Source organism: Nerophis lumbriciformis, linkage group LG28 (assembly GCF_033978685.3).
Source record: "Nerophis lumbriciformis linkage group LG28, RoL_Nlum_v2.1, whole genome shotgun sequence".
NCBI classification, from domain to species: domain Eukaryota; kingdom Metazoa; phylum Chordata; class Actinopteri; order Syngnathiformes; family Syngnathidae; genus Nerophis; species Nerophis lumbriciformis.
Window position 1 is genome coordinate 11,792,709 of NC_084575.2, and position 23,270 is coordinate 11,815,978.

At 40.1% G+C, this 23,270-nt stretch overlaps 2 protein-coding genes across 4 annotated transcripts in view; both read left to right on the forward strand.

Moving 5' to 3' along the window:
* The window catches only part of slc38a3b (solute carrier family 38 member 3b), a 72,409-nt gene extending 63,589 nt beyond the window's left edge, over positions 1-8,820 (forward strand). For both annotated transcript variants that reach the window (XM_061923608.1, XM_061923607.1), the window contains 2 exons: positions 486-589; positions 6,879-8,820. In XM_061923608.1, coding sequence (XP_061779592.1) covers positions 486-589; positions 6,879-6,983 — 209 coding nt within the window. In that variant the 3' untranslated portion in view covers positions 6,984-8,820. The remainder of the gene's footprint in view (positions 1-485; positions 590-6,878) is intronic.
* Positions 8,821-17,033: 8,213 nt separating this feature from the next.
* Positions 17,034-23,270, forward strand: part of LOC133570857 (guanine nucleotide-binding protein G(i) subunit alpha-2-like) — an 89,873-nt gene continuing 83,636 nt past the window's right edge. Inside the window, exon 1 of one of the 2 annotated variants that reach the window (XM_061923610.1) lies at positions 17,034-17,502. In XM_061923610.1, the coding sequence (XP_061779594.1) occupies positions 17,292-17,502 (211 nt within the window). In that variant the 5' untranslated portion in view covers positions 17,034-17,291. The remainder of the gene's footprint in view (positions 17,503-23,270) is intronic. The other variant, XM_061923611.1, reaches the window with a different exon arrangement.

Consider the following 23,270-nt stretch of genomic DNA (forward strand, 5'->3'; position numbering starts at 1 on the left):
AATCGGGAGGGTTTACAAGTATGACGCTGTCAAGCGCCATTCTAATAAAACCCGCGGGCCGCACTAACATTCAATGTTCATATTAAGGTGTGGGCCGCGTGTCTGAGACCCATGGTTTATACATAGCACAAAGCAAAAAAACAAACGTTGTATGCAGTGTTATTTCATTTTAAATTTCAAAAGATTTTTGTGGCTTTCTTTAATTTGTGAAACTGGTCAAAATGGCTCTTTGACTGGTAAAGGTTGCGACCCCTGATCTAAATCAATACCTTCATTCAATAATACATATACATAAACAATAAGTACAGGGGTTAAATCTGACAAACATTGTTTGATAACCAGATAAATGAAGGATATTATGGATAAAACTAACACAGACCTTGTAATGAGGTGAAAAACTGTATGCATGATATACGATTGCACCTTGATATGTTGTATGGATACTTGATGCTGTAAAATAAAATTGTTGTGTTTCATGTTTACAGGAGCCACATCTGCTCCTTGCCTCATTTTCATCTTTCCTGCTGTCTTCTACATCCGAATTGTTCCCAAAGACAAAGAACCAATGAATTCAACGCCAAAAATCCTGGTGAGAACATTTGGAATATTGTTTATAAAAGTTACTTTAGAAACATCAACTTCTACATAATTATATTATTATTATTATTAATATTAATATTAGATCCTATTTCTTCTTTTTGTCTCATTTCTGATAGTTTGTTAAATTTTTATCTTTAATAAAGATGCAGTTCAATGCTAATGCTAATGCCTAGCTACCGTATTTTTCGGAGTATAAGTCGCACCGGAGTATAAATCAAATCAAATCAACTTTATTTATAAAGCACATTTAAAATTTACCACAGGGGTAGCCTAAGTGCTGTACAATGAACAGGTTAAAAGATAAAACGAGTACCGAGCAAACACAACACAACACAAACAGAACACGATAAAAAATAAATAATTAAAATAGAATTAATAAAAACATAAAAACATAAAAACAGGATCACAGCAGGTGTATTATGGGGCGCCATTGCAGGATGGATATCACTCAGTGTTAAAAGCCATGGAATAAAAGTATGTTTTTAAGAGAGATTTAAAAACAGGAAGAGAGGAGGCTTGTCTAACACTCAGAGGTAGGTCGTTCCAGAGCTTGGGAGCAGCAACGGCGAAAGCTCTGTCACCTCTAAGCTTCAGCCTTGTGTCAGGGACCGTCAACAGCAGCTGATCGGCTGATCTTAAGGATCGGGTGGGGCAGTAAGGCTGAAAGAGGTCGGAGAGATATGTTGGCGCGAGGTTGTTTAGACATTTAAAAACAAATAAAAGGAGTTTAAAATTGATACGGTAACGCACAGGGAGCCAGTGAAGGGACGCTAAAATAGGGGTGATGTGCTCACGTCTGCGGGTCTGTGTTAGCAGACGAGCAGCAGAGTTCTGCACGAGCTGCAGGCGGGCGAGGGAGGCCTGGCTAATGCCTACATACAGGGCATTACAGTAACCAAGACGAGTCGAGATAAAGGCGCGGATTAATTTCTCAAGATCATGTCTTGATAGAAGCGGTTTCACTTTCGCTATTTGGCGTAATTGATAAAAGCTTTTTTGAACGACGCTGCTGATTTGTTTTTCGAATTTAAAATCTGAGTCAAACTTTACCCCCAGGTTTGTGACACAGTCGCTGAGATACGGGGTCAGAGTGCCGAGGTCAACGTTGGGGGAGGGAGAGCGACTTGGACCGAACAACATAACTTCTGTTTTGTCTTCATTTAGGCTCAGGAAGTTAGCTGAAAGCCAGACTTTGATGTCGTGCAGGCAGTCAATAAGACGTTGAACCGTGTTATTTTGTGCCATGGGAAAATAAATCTGGCAATCATCGGCATAAAAATGAAATGCAATACTGTACTTCCTAAAAATAGAACCAAGGGGGAGAAGGTAAAGCGCAAATAAAATTGGGGCAAGGATTGAGCCCTGGGGGACCCCATGTGGTAAAGGAGCTGTGGACGACATAAAACTGTCTACTTTTACACAAAAACTCCTGTCGGTTAGGTACGACCGGAACCAGTTGAGGGCGGCGCCCTTAATGCCCACACAGTTCTCAAGACGAGTGATTAAGGTGGCGTGGTCGACGGTGTCGAACGCAGCAGACAGATCTAAAAGCACCAGGACAACATATTTACCAGAATCAGTGGACAGGAGGATATCGTTAAAAACTTTTAGAAGCGCTGACTCTGTGCTGTGGAGGGCTTTAAAACCGGACTGGAACAGCTCAATGATACCATTATCCTCTAAGAAGGGCAACAACTGACTGTAGACAACCTTCTCTAATATTTTGGAAATGTATGGAAGATTAGAGATAGGTCTGAAGTTAGAGAGGAGAGAGGGGTCGAGGCTGGGTTTTTTAAGTAGAGGTCGTACCACTGCATGTTTAAACTCTACTGGAACTATTCCAGAAGAGAGGCTACTATTGATAATGTTAAGGACACTTGATCCAATAGTAGCAAGTACCTCCTTAAACAGGCGAGGTGGGAGGGCATCTGCAGGAGAACCAGAGGGCTTCATATGACTAACTGTGTCACTTAAAAAAGAAAAGGACACCGGCTCAAACTGATGGAAAACAGAAGAGAAATGCAGGGGAACAGAAGGGTCATATGAAGGCTGAGATAGACTGGCTCTAGTTGACACAATTTTGTCAGTGAAAAAATGGAGACAATTTTCACAGAATTCAAAAGAAGCATCAAAACCAGCAGATTTGGGAGCATCAATGACAGTGTTAATAGTTTTAAACAGAACTCTGGGGTTGTTACAGTTAGAAGATATAATCTGAGATAGATATATATTCATTTCTGCTTTTACAGTCATCTGAAAGGAAAACAGGCTTTCTTTAAAAATGGCAAAGGACACATGCAGCCTGTCTTTTTTCCATTTTCTCTCTGCTCTTCTACATACGCGCCTGGCAGCCCGAGTGACGTCATTCAACCAGGGCTGAGGCGTAGCTTTAGAGCGGCGGCATTTGAAAGGCGCGATCGTGTCCAGTGTTTGTAAACAAATAGAGTTGAACCCAGAAACCAACTCTTCAGTATTCAGACACACAGATGCTGCAGAATTATCATCACAAAGAGTCGAAAAAATAGAGTAGAACCGAGCAGGAGACGAAGAATTAAACATGCGAGAGCGTTGGGGCGGTGCGCACAATTTAACTGGACACTGCGTGGCAATATCAAACAGGATCGGCATGTGATCAGAGAACACAGCGTCGCAAATGTCCAAATTAAAAACACACAAACCATACGAGAGCACTAAATCGAGTGTATGCCCGCGTTCATGTGTAGAACCACACACAGACTGTACAAAGTTAAATGAGTCGATTATATTCAGGAAGCTCCTGGAAAGCGGCTCGTCTGGACAGCAGGTGTGAATATTAAAATCACCCACAATAAGGACACGATCATATTTGGGCAGGATTTCAGCCAGAAATTCAGAAAAGTCAGTTATAAAGTCTTTGTGGTACTTGGGTGGTCGATAGATGACGGCACACAGGACGACATCAGAAAGACCCACTTCAAACATGCACAGTTCGAAGCTTGAAAAGGAGGATTGTAGGCGGATCTGACGGCATTTAAAGTCATTTTTAAAAACGACTGCTAATCCTCCTCCTTTTCGACCGGACGGCCGTGGGGAATTAAAGTAGGAACACTCCGGAGGCAGAAGTTCATTAAGATTATAAGTCGCACCTGCCCAAAATGCATAATAAAGAAGGAAAAAAACATTAGGCAACTTTCATAAACTATGAAAAAAACTTGCGACTTATAGTCCGGAAAATACGGTATTTGAAAAAAACATCTTAGCTCTGTGTTCATGCTGACAAAGCAAATTGAAAACGATAATAATCATCATAATCATTACCATATTTTCATTTCATTTCACAATGGCCGCTCATTGGAAAAAAGTCCTTCAATAATAAACATAATAGAGTAAATACAAAACATAAATAAACAAAAAAACATGATAAATTAGAGGTAAATAAATGAAAAAATGAAGAACATAAGTCAAAAAAAATAAATAAAAATACAAGGCAGTAATCTATAGTATTTATTTATTTAGTGCTTGTCATTAGGTTGCACAGTAATCCTGTTCTCCCATTTGCGCTTTAAGTGTTTATCTACGTGGTTGCAGGTATGCACGTTTGTCTTATTCGTATTCTCCCATCCAGCCTGCGGAGTGAATAAAAGCGGGCTTATTACTGAAGAGGTGGACTTTGCTATCACACCAGTGAAAATTAAGCAACATAAAGTTTTACTAACACTTTAGAATGTCTTTGAGATCCATGAAAAAGATAACACTTTGAATTTGAAAAGGTTGTATAAATTCAGGCAGTGCTTGTCACGTGAATGTGTGTTGTCATAGTGATGTAGTGTGTGTATGCACGCTACAACAGCTTCGTCTTCCTGGCTGCATGTGAATGATAATCTGTAGAGGAAATGTTGTGTACTTGTTCTTAGCACCACCCTAATGTTTTTTTGTGATGTAAGACTTGTGTTTAGTACAAATGTTTGTGAAGCCATGACGCATCAGAGGGGCTTAGACAGCTGTTTGCTTTGTGTGTGTGTGTGTGTGTGTGTGTGTGTGTGTGTGTGTGTGTGTGTGTGTGTGTGTGTGTGTGTGTGTGTGTGTGTGTGTGTGTGTGCGCGTGGGTGTGCACGTGTGTGTGTGTGTGTGTACGTGGCAGTTTGATTCAACTGTCAAAAAGTCGATGGAATCAACTGAAAGACGCTACATTAAATATGTATTTTCTTTGAAATAGTCACATTGAAAGTATTAAGCAAGTACCAGGATGTTCAAACTTGGCAAATGTATGCGCGGTCGCCTTCTGTTGTGGTCGCACTCACGAGACAACGGTGTGCGTTTAGATTTTTGATTGTTAACACAGAGCAGCATAATGGTGCTTTCATCCTCATCTCAATGGATGTTTGCAGGTGTTAAATGGAAGCAAGCGATCAGAAAATATTTGATAGTTTTCTGGAAGCTCCATTATCATTTTATTATGTGCAGCTAAACATCAAGTGCAATATTCTGTTTCACTTTCCAGGGACTCAGGACTTCTTCCAGCCGGCGCGTGAAAACAAAAATACTTACCCGGTACTCTATTTTCCGGACCATAGGGCGCACCGGATTATAAGGCGCACTGCTGATGAATGGTCTATTTTCGATCTTTTTTCATATATTAGGCGCACCGGATTATAGGGTGCATTAAAGGAGTCATATTATTATTTTTTTCTAAATTGAAAACACTTCCTTGTGGTCTACATCAGTGTTTTTCAACATTTTTTTGAGCCAAGGCACATTTGTTGCGTTGAAAAAATCCGGAGGCACACCACCAGCAGAAATCATTAAAAAACGAAACTCAGTTGACAGTAAAAAGTTGTTGTCGCAATTGTTGGATATGACTTTAAACCATAACCAGGCATGCATTACTATAGCTCTTGTCTCAAAGTAGGTGTACTGTCACCTGTCACATCACGCCTTGACTTATTTTGACTTTTTTGCTGTTTTCCTGTGTGTAGTGCTTTAGTTCTTGTCTTGCGCTCCTATTTTGTTGGCTTTTTCTCTTTTTTTGGTATTTTCCTGTAGCAGTTTCATGTCTTCCTTTGAGCGATATTTCCCGCATCTAATTTGTTTTAGCAATCAAGAATATTTCAGTTGTTTTTACCCTTCTTTGTGGGGACATTGTTGATTGTCATGTCATGTACGGATGTACTTTGTGGACGCCGTCTTTGCTCCACAGTAAGTCTTTGCTGTCGTCCAGCATTCTGTTTTTGTTTACTTTGTAACCATTTCAGTTTTAGTTTCGTTCTGCATAGCCTTCCCTAAGCTTCAATGCCTTTTCTTAGGAGCACTCACCTTTTGTTTATTTTTGGTTTAAGCATTAGACACCTTTTTACCTGCACGCTGCCTCCCGCTGTTTCCGACATCTACAGAGAAATTAGCTACCAGCTGCCACCTACTGATATGGAAGAGTATTACACGGTTACTCTGCCAAGCTCAAGACAGCACCGACACTCAACAACAACACATCAATTGCAGACTATAATTACTGGTTTGCAAAAAATATATTTAACCCAAATACCGTAGGTGAAATTAGATCATGTCCAACGGCACACCAGACTGTATCTCACGGCACACTAGTGTGCCGTGGCACAGTGGTTGAAAAACACTGGTCTACATAACATGTAATGGTGGTTCTTTGGTTAAAATGTTGCATAGATTATGTTTTACAGATCATCTTCAAGACGCTTTCTGACAGTCGCTTCAAGATGCGCCTTTTTGTGGGCGGTCTTATTTACGTGGCTCACCTTCGGCAGCGTCTTCTCCCCGTCATCTTTGTTGTAGCGTGCAAGGACGGGAGTGGAAGAAGTGTCAAAAGATGGAGCTAACTGTTTTAATGACATTCAGACTTTACTTCACTCAATAACGGAGCAGCATCTCCTCATCCGCCGGAAATGTGTCCCGTGAAAAACCGTCTGACCGGAACTCTCTAATACCTAAAGTTCCTCGGGTGAATAATGTAAACTCACTACACCGGTATGTTTTAGCGCTTTCATGGCGAGTTTACTGACAGATATAAGTAAGAACTTTACACTATACTTACACAAAAGGCCAGAATCCTTTTTTCACTTTAGTACTTACTACTGGGAATAGTACCCTTGGTTATGATCACACACAACAACTTATGAAATACTAACAAATACATGAAACATACATTAATGCTTAATAAATTTTTATTTTTATTCTTCTTTTTCTCCTTTTTCTTTTACTTTTTCTCCATTTTCTTCTTCTTATCCTCCTCTTCCTTCACTTCTTCCTCCTTCTCTTTCTTCTCCTCTCAGGCTGCCTGTTTTGCCGCCCTGGGGGTGTCCTTCATGATAATGAGCCTGAGCTTCATCATCAACGACTGGACGACGGGGAGCAGCAATGGTGGCGGCGGCCACTAGAGTGTACGTGAGTGCAGAAAGAAGAGTCGACTCACTGAAAGAAACCACGATGGCCCTCCAACCAGAACAAAGCTTTGCTATAAAAGTCATAACAAGAAAAGAGGATACGAATTAACATATAACACGTGCATAATTACTTCCTGTACTTTACAGAAGTAGGTTGGATGCAGTACGTGTTTGACAGACAACAGGAGTGCGTATTTATATTACTACTATGTTTTTAAGGACTGTATTTAACTACAATGAAGTTAATCATCCAAATGTTTCTCACGATTTTTACACCAAATGATCATCTTCACTTTTCCATCCATTTTCTACCGCTTGTCCCTCTCCGCGGTCGCGGGCGTGACTGGAGCCTAATCTTTTTTTTTTCAATTTGCGTTTACAATCACAGTTTATAATATATACATTCGCAACATAAACAATAAGCAAACTAATAACATTATCATGAATGTTAATATTTCAACAAAGGACATTTAGATTCGAATTCGGTAAAAAAAAAAGGAGTTTGTTAAACGTGTAAATGTATGATTATTTCATGTATATATTTCCAATGTAATTACATTTTTTTTAAAATCTGCATTTTACTAATAGAACCTCTTGGCCCACAGTTTAATGTATGGTTTGCTTTTTATTCGTGTTATGACAAATCATTGATTACTGGTGATTTTCAAATAATTCATAACAGTACACCTCTCTTTGGATTACTGCAAGTTTAAATATGCAGTTAAGTCATCAAGTATTAAATTCCTGACCTTACTTTTATTAGTCTGATCTTTGGGGAATGACAAAGAACGTGTAAATTGTGTTTGAAAGTGTTTTTGTGCGCTATTTCTCACTAACAAATCAACTAAATGACCGTTTTGCTCTCTAAGGCAGTGGTTCTCAACCTTTTTTCAGTGATGTACCCCCTGTGAAATTTTTTTAAATTCAAGTACCCCCTAATCAGAGCAAAGCATTTTTGGTTGAAAAAAAGAGATAAAGAAGTAAAATATAGCACTATGTCATCAGTTTTTCATTTATTAAATTGTATAAGAGTGCAAAATATTGCTCATTTGCAGTGGTCTTTCTTGAACTATTTGGAAAAAAAGATATAAAAATAACTAAAAACTTGTTGAAAAATAAACAAGTGATTCAATTATAAATAAAGATGTCTACACATAGAAGTAATCATCAACTTAAAGTGCCCTCTTTGGGGATTGCAATAGAGATCCATCTGGATTCATGAACTTAATTCTAAACATTTCTTTACAAAAAAATAAATCTTTAACATCAATATTTATGGAACATGTCCACAAAAAATCTAGCTGTCAACACTGAATATTGCATTGTTGCATTGTAATGAATGGAATAGCCTACTTGATTTGATGTTCAGTGTATGAACTTACATTCATATTTTGTTGAAGTATTATTCAATAAATATATTTATAAGGGATTTTTGAATTGTTGCTATTTTTAGAATATTTAAAAAAAATCTCACGTACCTCTTGGCATACCTTCAAGTACCCCCAGGGGTACGCGTACCCCCATTTGAGAACCACTGCTCTAAGGAGTTCAATGGAAGATCTTTTGAAGTATTTTTGCGTTACTGTTATTTTGATGATCGCTTTTTAATTTCTACATTTTTTATGGGTTGTCATTTTAACACAAACCGCATGCAATCAATCTATAAATAGAAAATATACACAATCCAATGTATTTTTTGTGATTGTTGCTCCTCAAAGTGCCTGAATTTGCAGCAGCTTTTTCAGAAAGCTGTGGCAAAAGTTGCATGTTTTGTGACTTTTTTTTTTTAATTCTATTGAATCATCTTGTGATTTTACAGATTTCCTTGTAACCTTACTGTTAGGAATTGGTAGGGTGGATCCCAAGGATGCAGAGACTTATTGTGTACAATAGCTCTTCCTTTTATTTAGGAGGAAGCACAAAGTAGCAAAATAAAGGCGATGGTGGTATACACAACAAAACACACCATGTAAAAAAACTACTACGAGAGATAACACACAAACTAAAAGCGCTAGACAAGGCTAGGAAAAAATACTTCATGAAAGAAGTTAATATAAAACAAAGTACAAACTAAAAACGCTAGACGAGGCTAGGAAAACATACTTCATGAAAGAAGTAAATAGATAAACAAAGTACAAAATGAAAACGCTAGACAAGGCTAGGAAATATACAGGCAAACCTGATATGAAGGGCACACGACGAACTAGTGAGTTCTCTGGCAAGATAAACAGGTAGCAAGCAGTAACAAAGTTCCGGCGCTCACAGGCCGTCAGCAGCCAGGTTAAATAGGCTGCTCCTAATTAATGTCAGGTGTGTGCTGCTGCCTCGCACCAGCTGCACTCCATACTGAGGATGAGAGAGAGAGTGAACATTGTGTGCAAACAACAACAGAAATGAACAAGGAGATTTCAGATTACCACAGTACCCCCCCCTCAACGGACGCCTCCTGGCGGCCTACCTGGTTTGTCTGGAAATCGAACGTAAAATTCCTTGATCAAGTCCTTGTCAATTATAAGCGATCTAGAAATCCATGACCGCTCCTCCGGGCCGTACCCCTCCCAGTCTACCAGGTATTGGAAACCCCTGCCCCTTCTTCTCACATCTAAGATGGTGTTTACTGTAAATGCTGGGTGACCTTCAACCAGCCTGGGTGGAGGAGGCGGTACCTCAGGAGGACTGAGCGGGCTGGATGCGACAGGCTTGATGCGGGACACGTGAAAAACAGGATGGCACTTGAGAGATTTTGGGAGATGGAGCCTGACTGCAACACGATTGATGATCTTGACAATGGGGTATGGTCCAATGAACCTGGGAGCCAGTTTCTTAGAGTCGGTGGCCAATGGTAGGTCCCGGGACGATAACCAGACCTTCTGTCCCAACTGGTAGTGTGGGGCTGGTGTGCGATGGCGGTTGGCTAAGAGTTGGTTCCTGGCCGATGTTCTTCTTAACGCCGCCCTGGTGTTACGCCAAGCTTGATGAGCCCGGCGCAGGTGTGCCGTTACGGATGGAACGTCAGCATTGGGTTGGGTAGAAGAAAAAACTGGGGGTTGGAAACCATAGGCGACGTGAAATGGAGACAGGCCGGTGGCGGAGCTAATGAGGGAATTGTGAGCGTATTCGATCCATGGGAGATTCTCAGACCAGGTTGAGGGTTGCTGATGACATGTGCACCTGATGGCCGCCTCCAGGTCTTGGTTGGTCCGCTCGGTCTGTCCATTGCTCTGAGGGTGGTAGCCGGAGGATAGGCTAGGGGAGGCCCCCAGAGACTTGCAGAATGCCCTCCAGACAGCCGAGGAAAACTGTGGCCCTCTGTCGGATACTTATTCTTGACAGTAATCTGATTAAGAGCACGGTAGTCTATACAAGGCCGTAGGGACTTGTCCTTCTTTTCGACAAAAAAAAATCCAGCAGCTACCGGTGCAGTAGAAGGACGAATGAGGCCCGCAGCTCGTGATGTGTTTATGTATTCTTCTAGTGCTTTGAGTTCGGTATTAGACACCTTGTACAAACGGGTCGATGGTAAAGCCGCGCCGGCTAGCAAATCGATACCACAATCGTAGGGTCGGTGGGGGGGAAGTGAGAGTGCTCTATCCTTGCTAAATACCGCTTTTAAATCATGGTAGTTTGTGGGCACGTTTGTTAAGTCTATGTTCTCTATAACGGAGGTAGGTGGCGGTGTGTGGGATCCTGCTGCGGAACGAAGACAATGTATGTGGCAGGTCACACTCCAATTAATAATGGCCGAGCGAGGCCAGTCTATGTGCGGGTTATGCTTATGTAGCCAGGTTATCCCCAAAATGACAGGCGCGGACCGTGATGGCACGATAAAAAAAATTATTTTCTCACAATGATTACCAGACAAGCGCAGGTTGAGCGGGAGGGTCTGGTGGGTTATACTGGCTAATAGGCGCCCATCTAGAGAATACACCCTCTTGGGCACATACAGTTTTACAACTGGAATCTTATGGAGTCTCATGAACTCAAAGTCCAAAAAGTTATCATCTGCTCCTGAGTCAATGAGAGCGCAAATGTCTATTTGTTGGTTAGACCAAGAAAAAGTACCTTTTAGCTGCATTCTGCCTGCGGCCGACGAAGGAGAACGGCGACCTCTGGTGGACGTGTCCTCTGGTGAGTGAGGGCGCACTCTTGGCCGTGCGGCGGGGCGCGGCAGTTCCTTGCAGCGGGAGATGAGGTGATCAGCGGCCCCACAGTATAGGCAGAGTTGGAGGCGAAAACGGCGTTCCCTCTCGGCAGTGGTGAGTCGACGACCTCCCAGTTGCATCGGCTCATCTATCTGCCCCGAAGGAGAGGTGTCTTCGGGAACGAATTGCTCAGTTTTGCAGATGGCAGGTCTAGCAGGTGCTGATTGGCTGCTAGGTGGGGCTTGTCTCCCTCGTCGATCCCGCCTCTCCTCCAATAGGCGGAAGTCGATTTGCACCGCCAGTTCGATGAGATCATCCAGGTTCGTCGGGAGTGACAGCGGGATCATCATGTGACGAATCTCGTCCGCGAGACCCAGGAAGAAAGCGTCCAACAGCGCCGAGGGACCCCAGTCACAGTCGGCGGCCATGGTGCGGAACTCGATCGCGTAATCTGCGACCCGTCGTGAACCCTGTTGCAGCCGAAAAAGGGATCTCGCTGCCTCTCTACCTGGGAGTCGTCGTTGGAAGATTTGCTTCATGGCTTTGGAAAAGTTCGCATATGTGGAGCTGGAGGTGGTCTGACGGTTCCATTCAGCAGTCGCCCAGGTGCCCGCACGGCCAGACAGGTGGGAGATAACAAACGCTACCTTAGCCCGCTCAGAGGTGAAAGCGGAAGCGTTTAGCTCGAAATGTAGTTCACACTGAGTCAGGAATTGTCTTACGTCTTCCCTTTCTCCGGAAAAACGTTCGGGTCGGGATAGCCGTATGTTGCTGGTACTTGCGGGTTGTGTAGGCTGGGCGGATGTCTGGTCAGGCACGGTGGTCGAGGTGGGTACAACAGTGGCTAGCAACATGTTGACTCGCTCCAACATGGTGTCTTGACGCTCCGACAGTCCCTGTAGACCTCGGCTCAGGTGGTCTAGCTGGTCCCCCTGCTGGTTGATCCGTTGAGCCTGGCCTTGTAATGCTCTTTTCCAGGCATCTGTCTCTGCGGGTTCCATAGTTTGGCCGGAACTTTTCTGTTAGGAATTGGTAGGGTGGATCCCAAGGATGCAGAGACTTATTGTGTACAATAGCTCTTCCTTTTATTTAGGAGGAAGCACAAAGTAGCAAAATAAAGGCGATGGTGGTATACACAACAAAACACACCATGTAAAAAAACTACTACGAGAGATAACACACAAACTAAAAGCGCTAGACAAGGCTAGGAAAAAATACTTCATGAAAGAAGTTAATATAAAACAAAGTACAAACTAAAAACGCTAGACGAGGCTAGGAAAACATACTTCATGAAAGAAGTAAATAGATAAACAAAGTACAAAATGAAAACGCTAGACAAGGCTAGGAAATATACAGGCAAACCTGATATGAAGGGCACACGACGAACTAGTGAGTTCTCTGGCAAGATAAACAGGTAGCAAGCAGTAACAAAGTTCCGGCGCTCACAGGCCGTCAGCAGCCAGGTTAAATAGGCTGCTCCTAATTAATGTCAGGTGTGTGCTGCTGCCTCGCACCAGCTGCACTCCATACTGAGGATGAGAGAGAGAGTGAACATTGTGTGCAAACAACAACAGAAATGAACAAGGAGATTTCAGATTACCACACTTACCCTGAAAAGGCGAAGGATTTCAACAAAATTACTAAATCGATGTTTAATTCCTAGGCTTAGCATTGTAAGCAGGAACAGGAAGTAGGTCTGAGCTACAACTCGCCCAGGGGTGGGGGTCCCCACATCTGAGGTCCCCTCCAAGGTTGCTCATTGTATCCCATTGTCATGTCTGTGTAATCATGTTTTTGTTAAGTCATGTTTTTGTTTAGTTTCTGTCTTTTCACTCCCTTGTCTGGTCACCATAGCAACCATTAGTTTTCACCTGTCACGTCACGCACCTGTTTCACGTTTTGAGTCACGCACCTGCTTTCACTAATCATGTCCATAGTATTTAAGTTCAGTGTTTTTCAGTTTTTCTTTCTGACGACCTCGCACCCCATACCGCACCCCATATATGCTTCTGCACACTGTCACGACTTGGTCTGGGGAGTTTGCTTTTCCGGGATGCAACGGAAAGTTGGCACGGGCGAGACGGGAACCAAGGTACATGATTTATTTATTAAAAAAAGATCAAACAAAAAGCGCGCACAATGGCGGAGAATAAGCTATGAAACCAAAAGACTATACCAAAAAGTACAAATGAAAAGCACGCACAGTGGCGGAAACTATGAACAATTAAACAAAACATTAACTGTGGCTTGAGAAACAAAAACTTACTTGGCATGGAACCGGCATGAAAAAGGAACAGCAAGGATCATAACGGTGTGCAGAAGCATATATGGGGTGCGGTATGGGGTGCGAGGTCGTCAGAAAGAAAAACTGAAAAACACTGAACTTAAATACTATGGACATGATTAGTGAAAGCAGGTGCGTGACTCAAAACGTGAAACAGGTGCGTGACGTGACAGGTGAAAACTAATGGTTGCTATGGTGACCAGACAAGGGAGTGAAAAGACAGAAACTAAACAAAAACATGACTTAACAAAAACATGATTACACAGACATGACACCCATTGGGTTGAGTTTTTTCTTGCCCTGATGTGGGATTTGAGCCGAGGATGTCGTTGTGGCTTGTGCAGCCCTTTGAGACACTTGTGATTAAGGGCTATATAAATACACTTTGATTGATTGATACGGTATATTGTTGCACGTTGTTGTTCCTGCTTCGTCTACACAAGAAACAAACATGTTTTGATTAGACCGTTGAAGTTGCGGGCATTGAAGAAAGTAGCAAAGGGTTTGGTTGAACTTGTGAATTCCTAGAGGGACTGAATAACAGTTACCAGTTTCAAAGGAGAAAACATTTCGAAAAAGGTATTTTCTACTGCTGCTAAAGACGTTTTTACGTCATATCAACATATGTATTTATGTACAACTCTATAATTGTACTTGCAGCTGGTTGGATTGCTGCTATGAAGATATTTTCACTGATAAATTATGATGAACACCTCAAGGAAATCATTGTCCGTCCCTTCCAATGTTTTTGCAGTGTTTTTGTTTTGAAGGGATCATGCCAAAATGACAACAAGCTACCTATTGGTTTTTAAAAATGCCTTAAATGCAAGCTTTAGCTTATAGAATATTTCAAACGTGCATTTCCTGGACTTGATGATGTTTGTTGTATCTGATCATGTTACAATGCACTCATCTGTGGAAAAGACACATAATTCTCTCAGGGCATTCAATCGATGGCAACTTGACTGGTTTTCTAATAAGTCTATGAGCATGAACTGATGAAGCTTACTCGGATGAGAGGCGAAACGTCTTCCAAGACAAACCAAACAGTCCAGTTGCGATCGATTGAATGCCCTGAGATTATAATGACCTGGATGAATGAGAACATTCATAGCCATGACACATAATAGGTTCATCAGTGTCTTTTTTGGCGAACAAGACGTGGCTTTATATAAAGGATGTATATGAATGTGAACGTTTTATATGTGTGAGGCATATTTACGGTAGATTGTAAAGTGTAAATAGCATGCACTGTTTTAGTTTGACAATAAAATCATTGGAAATGTTTTCCCATCATGTCTGGCATCATCATTTCAATTGTCATTTATTTACAAACAGAAATAATTAATGATCATTTATAAAGTGTACATTTAGCATTCAATTCCAATTATTTAAAAGTTAAAGTACCACTGATAGTCACACACACATCAGGTGTGGTGAAATTATCCTCTGCATTCGACCCGTCCCCTTGTTCACCCCCTGGGAAGTGAGGGGAGCAGTCAGTAGCAGCGGTGGCCACACTCGGAAATTGTTTTGGTGATTTATCCCAGTTCCAACCCTTGATGCTGAGTACTAAGCAGAGAGCCAATGGGTCCCATTTTTATAGTCTTTGGTATAACTCGGCCGAGGTTCGAACTCACAACCTGCCAGTTTCAGGGCAGACACTCTAACCACAACGCCACTGGGCATTGTAATAATGATAATAATTATCAGTAGTTAACATTTGTTATTGTTTTTAAGTGCCTAAAACTCATAAATCAGTGAATGAGAAACTGGATAAAAAATGTTATGTAATAATTTATTTGTAATAGCAGTGAAGCTGAAACATTCGAAAAACAATGTCACGGTTTGAAACATTTTTAATAAGTAAACAAGCAGAAAAACACAAACAACACTTAATATAAGTAAGTACAACTTCTGATTAATATGTTTTATTTGATTTAAAAAAATATACATTAAAGTATTACATTGACAATGTTGGTAATCTAAACCAAAATGTACTTTTACATAGCTCAGACAAGTGAGTGGTATGATTATATAAATACATCATCTATATCAAAATATAATTAAATTTTCAACTAGAAGAGGCAATTCCTGAAGGAATTGGGTGTGAATGCTCCAATACTGAAGTTGAAGTGAAATGCTGACAGAATGTAGTATAAATATAAGAATAGTTTGAATGTTGAAAAGCTGATGCTGAACTGAAATGCTAATGGAATGTAGGATGAATGTAGAAATGGTTTAAATGTTGAAATCGTTTAAACGCTGAAATAGTTTGAATGTTGGAATGGTTTGAATGTTGAAGAGTTTGAATTTCCAGGGAAACTGGAATTTGGTTTGGACCTTTGGAAAGTGTTAGTTTGAATGTCCAGGATAAGTGGAATGTGTTAATGTTGGAATGGTCTGAATAGGTTGAAAAATGTGGCAATTGTGCAAAAATATCCCATTCATTTCAATGGGAACTTCCTGGAAATTTCGGAATTTTGAGAAAAGCGGGACTTTTTAAATAAATTATTAGGAACCTAAATGTCCTGAATGAGCTGAATTGCATGGTTGGTGTTGGAATTGTTTGAATCGGTCAAGAAATGTTGAATTAGTAACTGTTTTTAATTGAGAATTTCCTGGAATTTCGGGAAAACCAGGAATATTTGTAGATCCTTAACCATTTTTGGTTTTTGACCTGAATATGAGGAGTGTTTTGACGGTGGAACGGTTGAAATGAGTTGAAAAATGTGAAAGGAGTAGTTGAACTTAAGGGTGGGAATAGGTTACCAAAAAATGGGAATTCCTGGAAATTTGTTGAATGTGGAAAAATGGTAAAAAAAAAAAAAACTAAAAAAAAACTTGAATGAGTTGAATTGGTTGATGTTGAAATTTTTCAAATCGGCGGAGACATGTTGAAGTAGTACATGTTGAATTGAGAAATGGTTATTATGTAATTCCTGGAATTTCGGGAAAGCCGGGAATTTTCCAGTTCAAAAACCAAGTTTGTTTGTTGTCTTAATTAGGAGGAATGTTTTGACGGTGGAACGGTTGAAGTGGGTTGAAAAATGTGGGATGAGTAGTCGCCAGAAAAAAGGGTGGAAATAGGGCTTTGGAAAACCAGAAATTCTGGAATTTTTTTGAACTTGAAAAAAAAGAGTAGTTTGAATTTCCAGAATGGTGGGATGTGTAAAAGGTGGAAACGTTTGAATTGGTTGAAAAATGTGGAAATGGTGGAAGTTTGAAAAATCAGCAAATCATTTTGAATGGGAAAACCTGGAATTCTGGGAAATCTGGGAATTTCCCAAATGGGCTGAACAGTTTGAAGTTGGAACGGTTTGAATCGGATGAAACGTGGAAGGTAGCGCGCCAAAATCTGGAGAAGAAAAATAAGTTGTTGAATAATAATAATAAATAGATTAATTTTAGTGTAGAAAACCATATGTGTGAATACTTTAGAGCATTTAAACAATTTAAACATGATTTGTGGCGTCCATGTTGCAGCTCTTCAGCATCTGATGATTTGGTGGCGATCTACGTTTGTCCACTAGTTGTCGCTGTTTACCCACAATCCATGAAGTCCGTTACGTAATCGTGCCACAAAGCAGACTGTGTGACCACAGTGACCCCTAGTGGTCGAGTCTCTAACTGGCCGCACTTCTAACAAGTCGGCTCACTCGCCCACTCGCATCTTTTTAATTGGCTCGCGTCTGCCAGGTGGCTTGAAGGGAACAGGAAAAACTTGGGTCAACTTCTGGTGGTCCGTGTAGAGTCCTGGAGAGGGACCGGAACCTCGAGCAGGATCAGGACCGGGGTCCAATGGGGACGTCGTAGCAGCGGGAGCGAGTGAGTTATGGAAATGAGGCATCGGTGACATTTTAGGGGAACACACGAATGAATTGGAAGCTTCTCCTTTTTTTTGTCTCGCGTGGGAATTTGATCATCTTCCCGTCTCGTTCGCGTCGGCGCTGCCGTGTCTGCGGAATAATGGGCTGCACGGTGAGTGCCGAGGACAAGGCGGCCGCTGAGAGGTCTAAAATGATCGACAAGAACCTGCGAGAAGATGGAGAGAAGGCGGCCAGAGAAGTCAAACTGCTCCTTCTAGGTGAGATCAAAACATCGTCATTGCGGAATAACCGCAAATAATACACTTTGTCACAACAACGCTCCGTTTTGACTGACAGACTGACACCTGTTTCCAGTATTTTGGCACTGACATCTAGCTAATAAGGCCAGCTAAGTACACATGCTGTTTTACATTCGCTTATAAAAACATGTTGTGACCTTTAACCTAACATGTGTTGACCTCATTTTTGCCCAACTACTGTATTTGTTCATTTAAAGCAAACTCATTTTAGCTCAGGGGCCACATAGAGAAAAATGTATTTCATAGCACGATAACTAAATAAAGACAACTTCATATTGTTTTCTTTGTTTAAAACTAGAACAAGCACATTCTGAAATTATACAAATCATAATGTTTTTTTGTTTTTTTTTACAATTACCTGTTGCCGTTAATAGTACCGTATTTTCCGCACTATATGGCGCACCGGAGTATAAGGCGCACCTTCAATGAATGCCCTATTTTAAAACTTTGTTCATATATAAGGCGCACCGCATTATAAGGCGCATAGAATAGACGCTACAGTAGCGGCTGGGGTTACGTTATACATCCCTTAGTTGCGAGACCTGTTGTGGCTCAATATTGGTCCATATATAAGGCGCACCGGATTATAAGCCGCACTGTCAGCTTTTGAGAAAATTGGAGGTTTTTAGGTGCGCCTTATAGTGCGGAAAATACGGTATATATACTTGATTTGTTATTATTTATATTTTCTGAATAAATTATGTGATAATGTTCATCAGTCAAGGCAAGATCAAAACATCGTCATTGCGGAATAACCGCAAATAATACACTTTGTCAGAACAACGCTCGGTTTTGATTGACAGACTAACACCTGTTTCCAGTATTTTGGCACTTACATCTAGCTAATAAGGCCAGCTAAGTACACATGCTGTTTTGCATTCGCTTATAAAAATATGTCGTGACCTTTAACCTAACATGTGTTGACCTCATTTTTGCCCAACTACTGTATTTGTTCATTTAAAGCAGGGGTGTCGAATTCATTTTAGCTCAGGGGCCACATAGAGATAAATCTATTCCCAAGTGGGCCGGAATGGTAAATTCATGGCACGATAACATAAAAATAAAGACAACTTCATATTGTTTTCTTTGTTTAAAACTAGAACAAGCACATTATGAAATTATACAAATCATAATGTTTTTTGTTTTTTTTTACAATTACCTGTTGCCGCTAATAGTGTATATACTTTGTCGTTATTTATATTTTCTGAATAAATGATGTGATAATGTTCATCAGTCAAGGCAAGATCAAAACATCGTCATTGCGGAATAACCGCAAATAATACACTTTGTCACAACAACGCTCGGTTTTGATTGGCAGACTGACACCTGTTTCCAGTATTTTGGCACTGACATCTAGCTAATAAAGCCAGCTAAGTACACGTGCTGTTTTACATTCGCTTATAAAAACATGTTGTGACCTTTAACCTAACATGTGTTGACCTCATTTTTGCCCAACTACTGTATTTGTTCATTTAAAGCAAACTCATTTTAGCTCATGGGCCACATAGAGAAAAATGTATTCCCAAGTGGGCCGAAATGGTATATTCATGGCACGATAACTTAAAAATAAAGACAACTTCATATTGTTTTCTTTGTTTAAAACTAGAACAAGCACATTCTGAAATTATACAAATCATAATGTTTTTTTTTTTTTTTTTTACAATTACCTGTTGCCGTTAATAGTACCGTATTTTCCGCACTATATGGCGCACCGGATTATAAGGCGCACCTTCAATGAATGCCCTATTTTAAAACTTTGTTCATATATAAGGCGCACCGCATTATAAGGCGCATAGAATAGACGCTACAGTAGCGGCTGGGGTTACGTTATACATCCCTTAGTTGCGAGACCTGTTGTGGCTCAATATTGGTCCATATATAAGGCGCACCGGATTATAAGCCGCACTGTCAGCTTTTGAGAAAATTGGAGGTTTTTAGGTGCGCCTTATAGTGCGGAAAATACGGTATATATACTTGATTTGTTATTATTTATATTTTCTGAATAAATGATGTGATAATGTTCATCAGTCAAAGCAAGATCAAAACATCGTCATTGCGGAATAACCGCAAATAATACACTTTGTCACAACAACGCTCCGTTTTGACTGACAGACTGACACCTGTTTCCCGTATTTTGACACTGACATCTAGCTAATAAGGCCAGCTAAGTACACATGCTGTTTTACATTCGCTTATAAAAACATGTTGTGACCTTTTAACCTAACATGTGTTGACCTCATTTTTGCCCAACTACTGTATTTGTTCATTTAAAGCAAACTCATTTTAGCTCAGGGGCCACATAGAGAAAAATGTATTTCATAGCACGATAACTAAATAAAGACAACTTCATATTGTTTTCTTTGTTTAAAACTAGAACAAGCACATTCTGAAATTATACAAATCATAATGTTTTTTTGTTTTTTTTTACAATTACCTGTTGCCGTTAATAGTACCGTATTTTCCGCACTATATGGCGCACCGGATTATAAGGCGCACCTTCAATGAATGCCCTATTTTAAAACTTTGTTCATATATAAGGCACACCGCATTATAAGGCGCATAGAATAGACGCTACAGTAGCGGCTGGGGTTACGTTATACATCCCTTAGTTGCGAGACCTGTTGTGGCTCAATATTGGTCCATATATAAGGCGCACCGGATTATAAGCCGCACTGTCAGCTTTTGAGAAAATTGGAGGTTTTTAGGTGCGCCTTATAGTGCGGAAAATACGGTATATATACTTGATTTGTTATTATTTATATTTTCTGAATAAATTATGTGATAATGTTCATCAGTCAAGGCAAGATCAAAACATCGTCATTGCGGAATAACCGCAAATAATACACTTTGTCACAACAACGCTCCGTTTTGACTGACAGACTGACACCTGTTTCCCGTATTTTGACACTGACATCTAGCTAATAAGGCCAGCTAAGTACACATGCTGTTTTACATTCGCTTATAAAAACATGTCGTGACCTTTAACCTAACATGTGTTGACCTCATTTGTGCCCAACTACTGTATTTGTTCATTTAAAGCAAACTCATTTTAGCTCAGGGGCCACATTGAGAAAAATGTATTTCATAGCACGATAACTAAATAAAGACAACTTCATATTGTTTTCTTTGTTTAAAACTAGAACAAGCACATTCTGAAATTATACAAATCATAATGTTTTTTTGTTTTTTTTTTACAATTACCTGTTGCCGTTAATAGTACCGTATTTTCCGCACTATATGGCGCACCGGATTATAAGGCGCACCTTCAATGAATGCCCTATTTTAAAACTTTGTTCATATATAAGGCGCACCGCATTATAAGGCGCATAGAATAGACGCTACAGTAGCGGCTGGGGTTACGTTATACATCCCTCAGTTGCGAGACCTGTTGTGGCTCAATATTGGTCCATATATAAGGCGCACCGGATTATAAGCCGCACTGTCAGCTTTTGAGAAAATTGGAGGTTTTTAGGTGCGCCTTATAGTGCGGAAAATACGGTATATATACTTGATTTGTTATTATTTATATTTTCTGAATAAATTATGTGATAATGTTCATCAGTCAAGGCAAGATCAAAACATCGTCATTGCGGAATAACCGCAAATAATACACTTTGTCACAACAACGCTCCGTTTTGACTGACAGACTGACACCTGTTTCCCGTATTTTGGCACTGACATCTAGCTAATAAGGCCAGCTAAGTACACATGCTGTTTTACATTCGCTTATAAAAACATGTCGTGACTTTTAACCTAACATGTGTTGACCTCATTTGTGCCCAACTACTGTATTTGTTCATTTAAAGCAAACTCATTTTAGCTCAGGGGCCACATTGAGAAAAATGTATTTCATAGCACGATAACTAAATAAAGACAACTTCATATTGTTTTCTTTGTTTAAAACTAGAACAAGCACATTCTGAAATTATACAAATCATAATGTTTTTTTGTTTTTTTTTACAATTACCTGTTGCCGTTAATAGTACCGTATTTTCCGCACTATATGGCGCACCGGATTATAAGGCGCACCTTCAATGAATGCCCTATTTTAAAACTTTGTTCATATATAAGGCGCACCGCATTATAAGGCGCATAGAATAGACGCTACAGTAGCGGCTGGGGTTACGTTATACATCCCTCAGTTGCGAGACCTGTTGTGGCTCAATATTGGTCCATATATAAGGCGCACCGGATTATAAGCCGCACTGTCAGCTTTTGAGAAAATTGGAGGTTTTTAGGTGCGCCTTATAGTGCGGAAAATACGGTATATATACTTTATTTGTTATTATTTATATTTTCTGAATAAATTATGTGATAATGTTCATCAGTCAAGGCAAGATCAAAACATCGTCATTGCGGAATAACCGCAAATAATACATTTTGTCACAACAACGCTCGGTTTTGATTGGCAGACTGACACCTGTTTCCAGTATTTTGGCACTGACATCTAGCTAATAAGGCCAGCTAAGTACACATGCTGTTTTACATTCGCTTATAAAAACATGTTGTGACCTTTTAACCTAACATGTGTTGACCTCATTTTTGCCCAACTACTGTATTTGTTCATTTAAAGCAAACTCATTTTAGCTCAGGGGCCACATAGAGAAAAATGTATTTCATAGCACGATAACTAAATAAAGACAACTTCATATTGTTTTCTTTTTTTTAAACTAGAACAAGCACATTCTGAAATTATACAAATCATAATGTTTTTTTTTTTTTTTTTTTTACAATTACCTGTTGCCGTTAATAGTACCGTATTTTCCGCACTATATGGCGCACCGGATTATAAGGCGCACCTTCAATGAATGCCCTATTTTAAAACTTTGTTCATATATAAGGCGCACCGCATTATAAGGCGCATAGAATAGACGCTACAGTAGCGGCTGGGGTTACGTTATACATCCCTTAGTTGCGAGACCTGTTGTGGCTCAATATTGGTCCATATATAAGGCGCACCGGATTATAAGCCGCACTGTCAGCTTTTGAGAAAATTTGAGGTTTTTAGGTGCGCCTTATAGTGCGGAAAATACGGTATATGTACTTGATTTGTTATTATTTATATTTTCTGAATAAATTATGTGATAATGTTCATCAGTCAAGGCAAGATCAAAACATCTTCATTGCGGAATAACCGCAAATAATACACTTTGTCACAACAACGCTCGGTTTTGATTGGCAGACTGACACCTGTTTCCAGTATTTTGGCACTGACATCTAGCTAATAAGGCCAGCTAAGTACACATGCTGTTTTACATTCGCTTATAAAAACATGTTGTGACCTTTAACCTAACATGTGTTGACCTCATTTTTGCCCAACTACTGTATTTGTTCATTTAAAGCAAACTCATTTTACCTCATGGGCCACATAGAGAAAAATGTATTCCCAAGTGGGCCGAAATGGTATATTCATGGCACGATAACTTAAAAATAAAGACAACTTCATATTGTTTTCTTTGTTTAAAACTAGAACAAGCACATTCTGAAATTATACAAATCATAATGTTTTTTTTTGTTTGTTTTTTACAATTACCTGTTGCCGTTAATAGTACCGTATTTTCCGCACTATATGGCGCACCGGATTATAAGGCGCACCTTCAATGAATGCCCTATTTTAAAACTTTGTTCATATATAAGGCGCACCGCATTATAAGGCGCATAGAATAGACGCTACAGTAGCGGCTGGGGTTATGTTCATCAGTCAAAGCAAGATCAAAACATCGTCA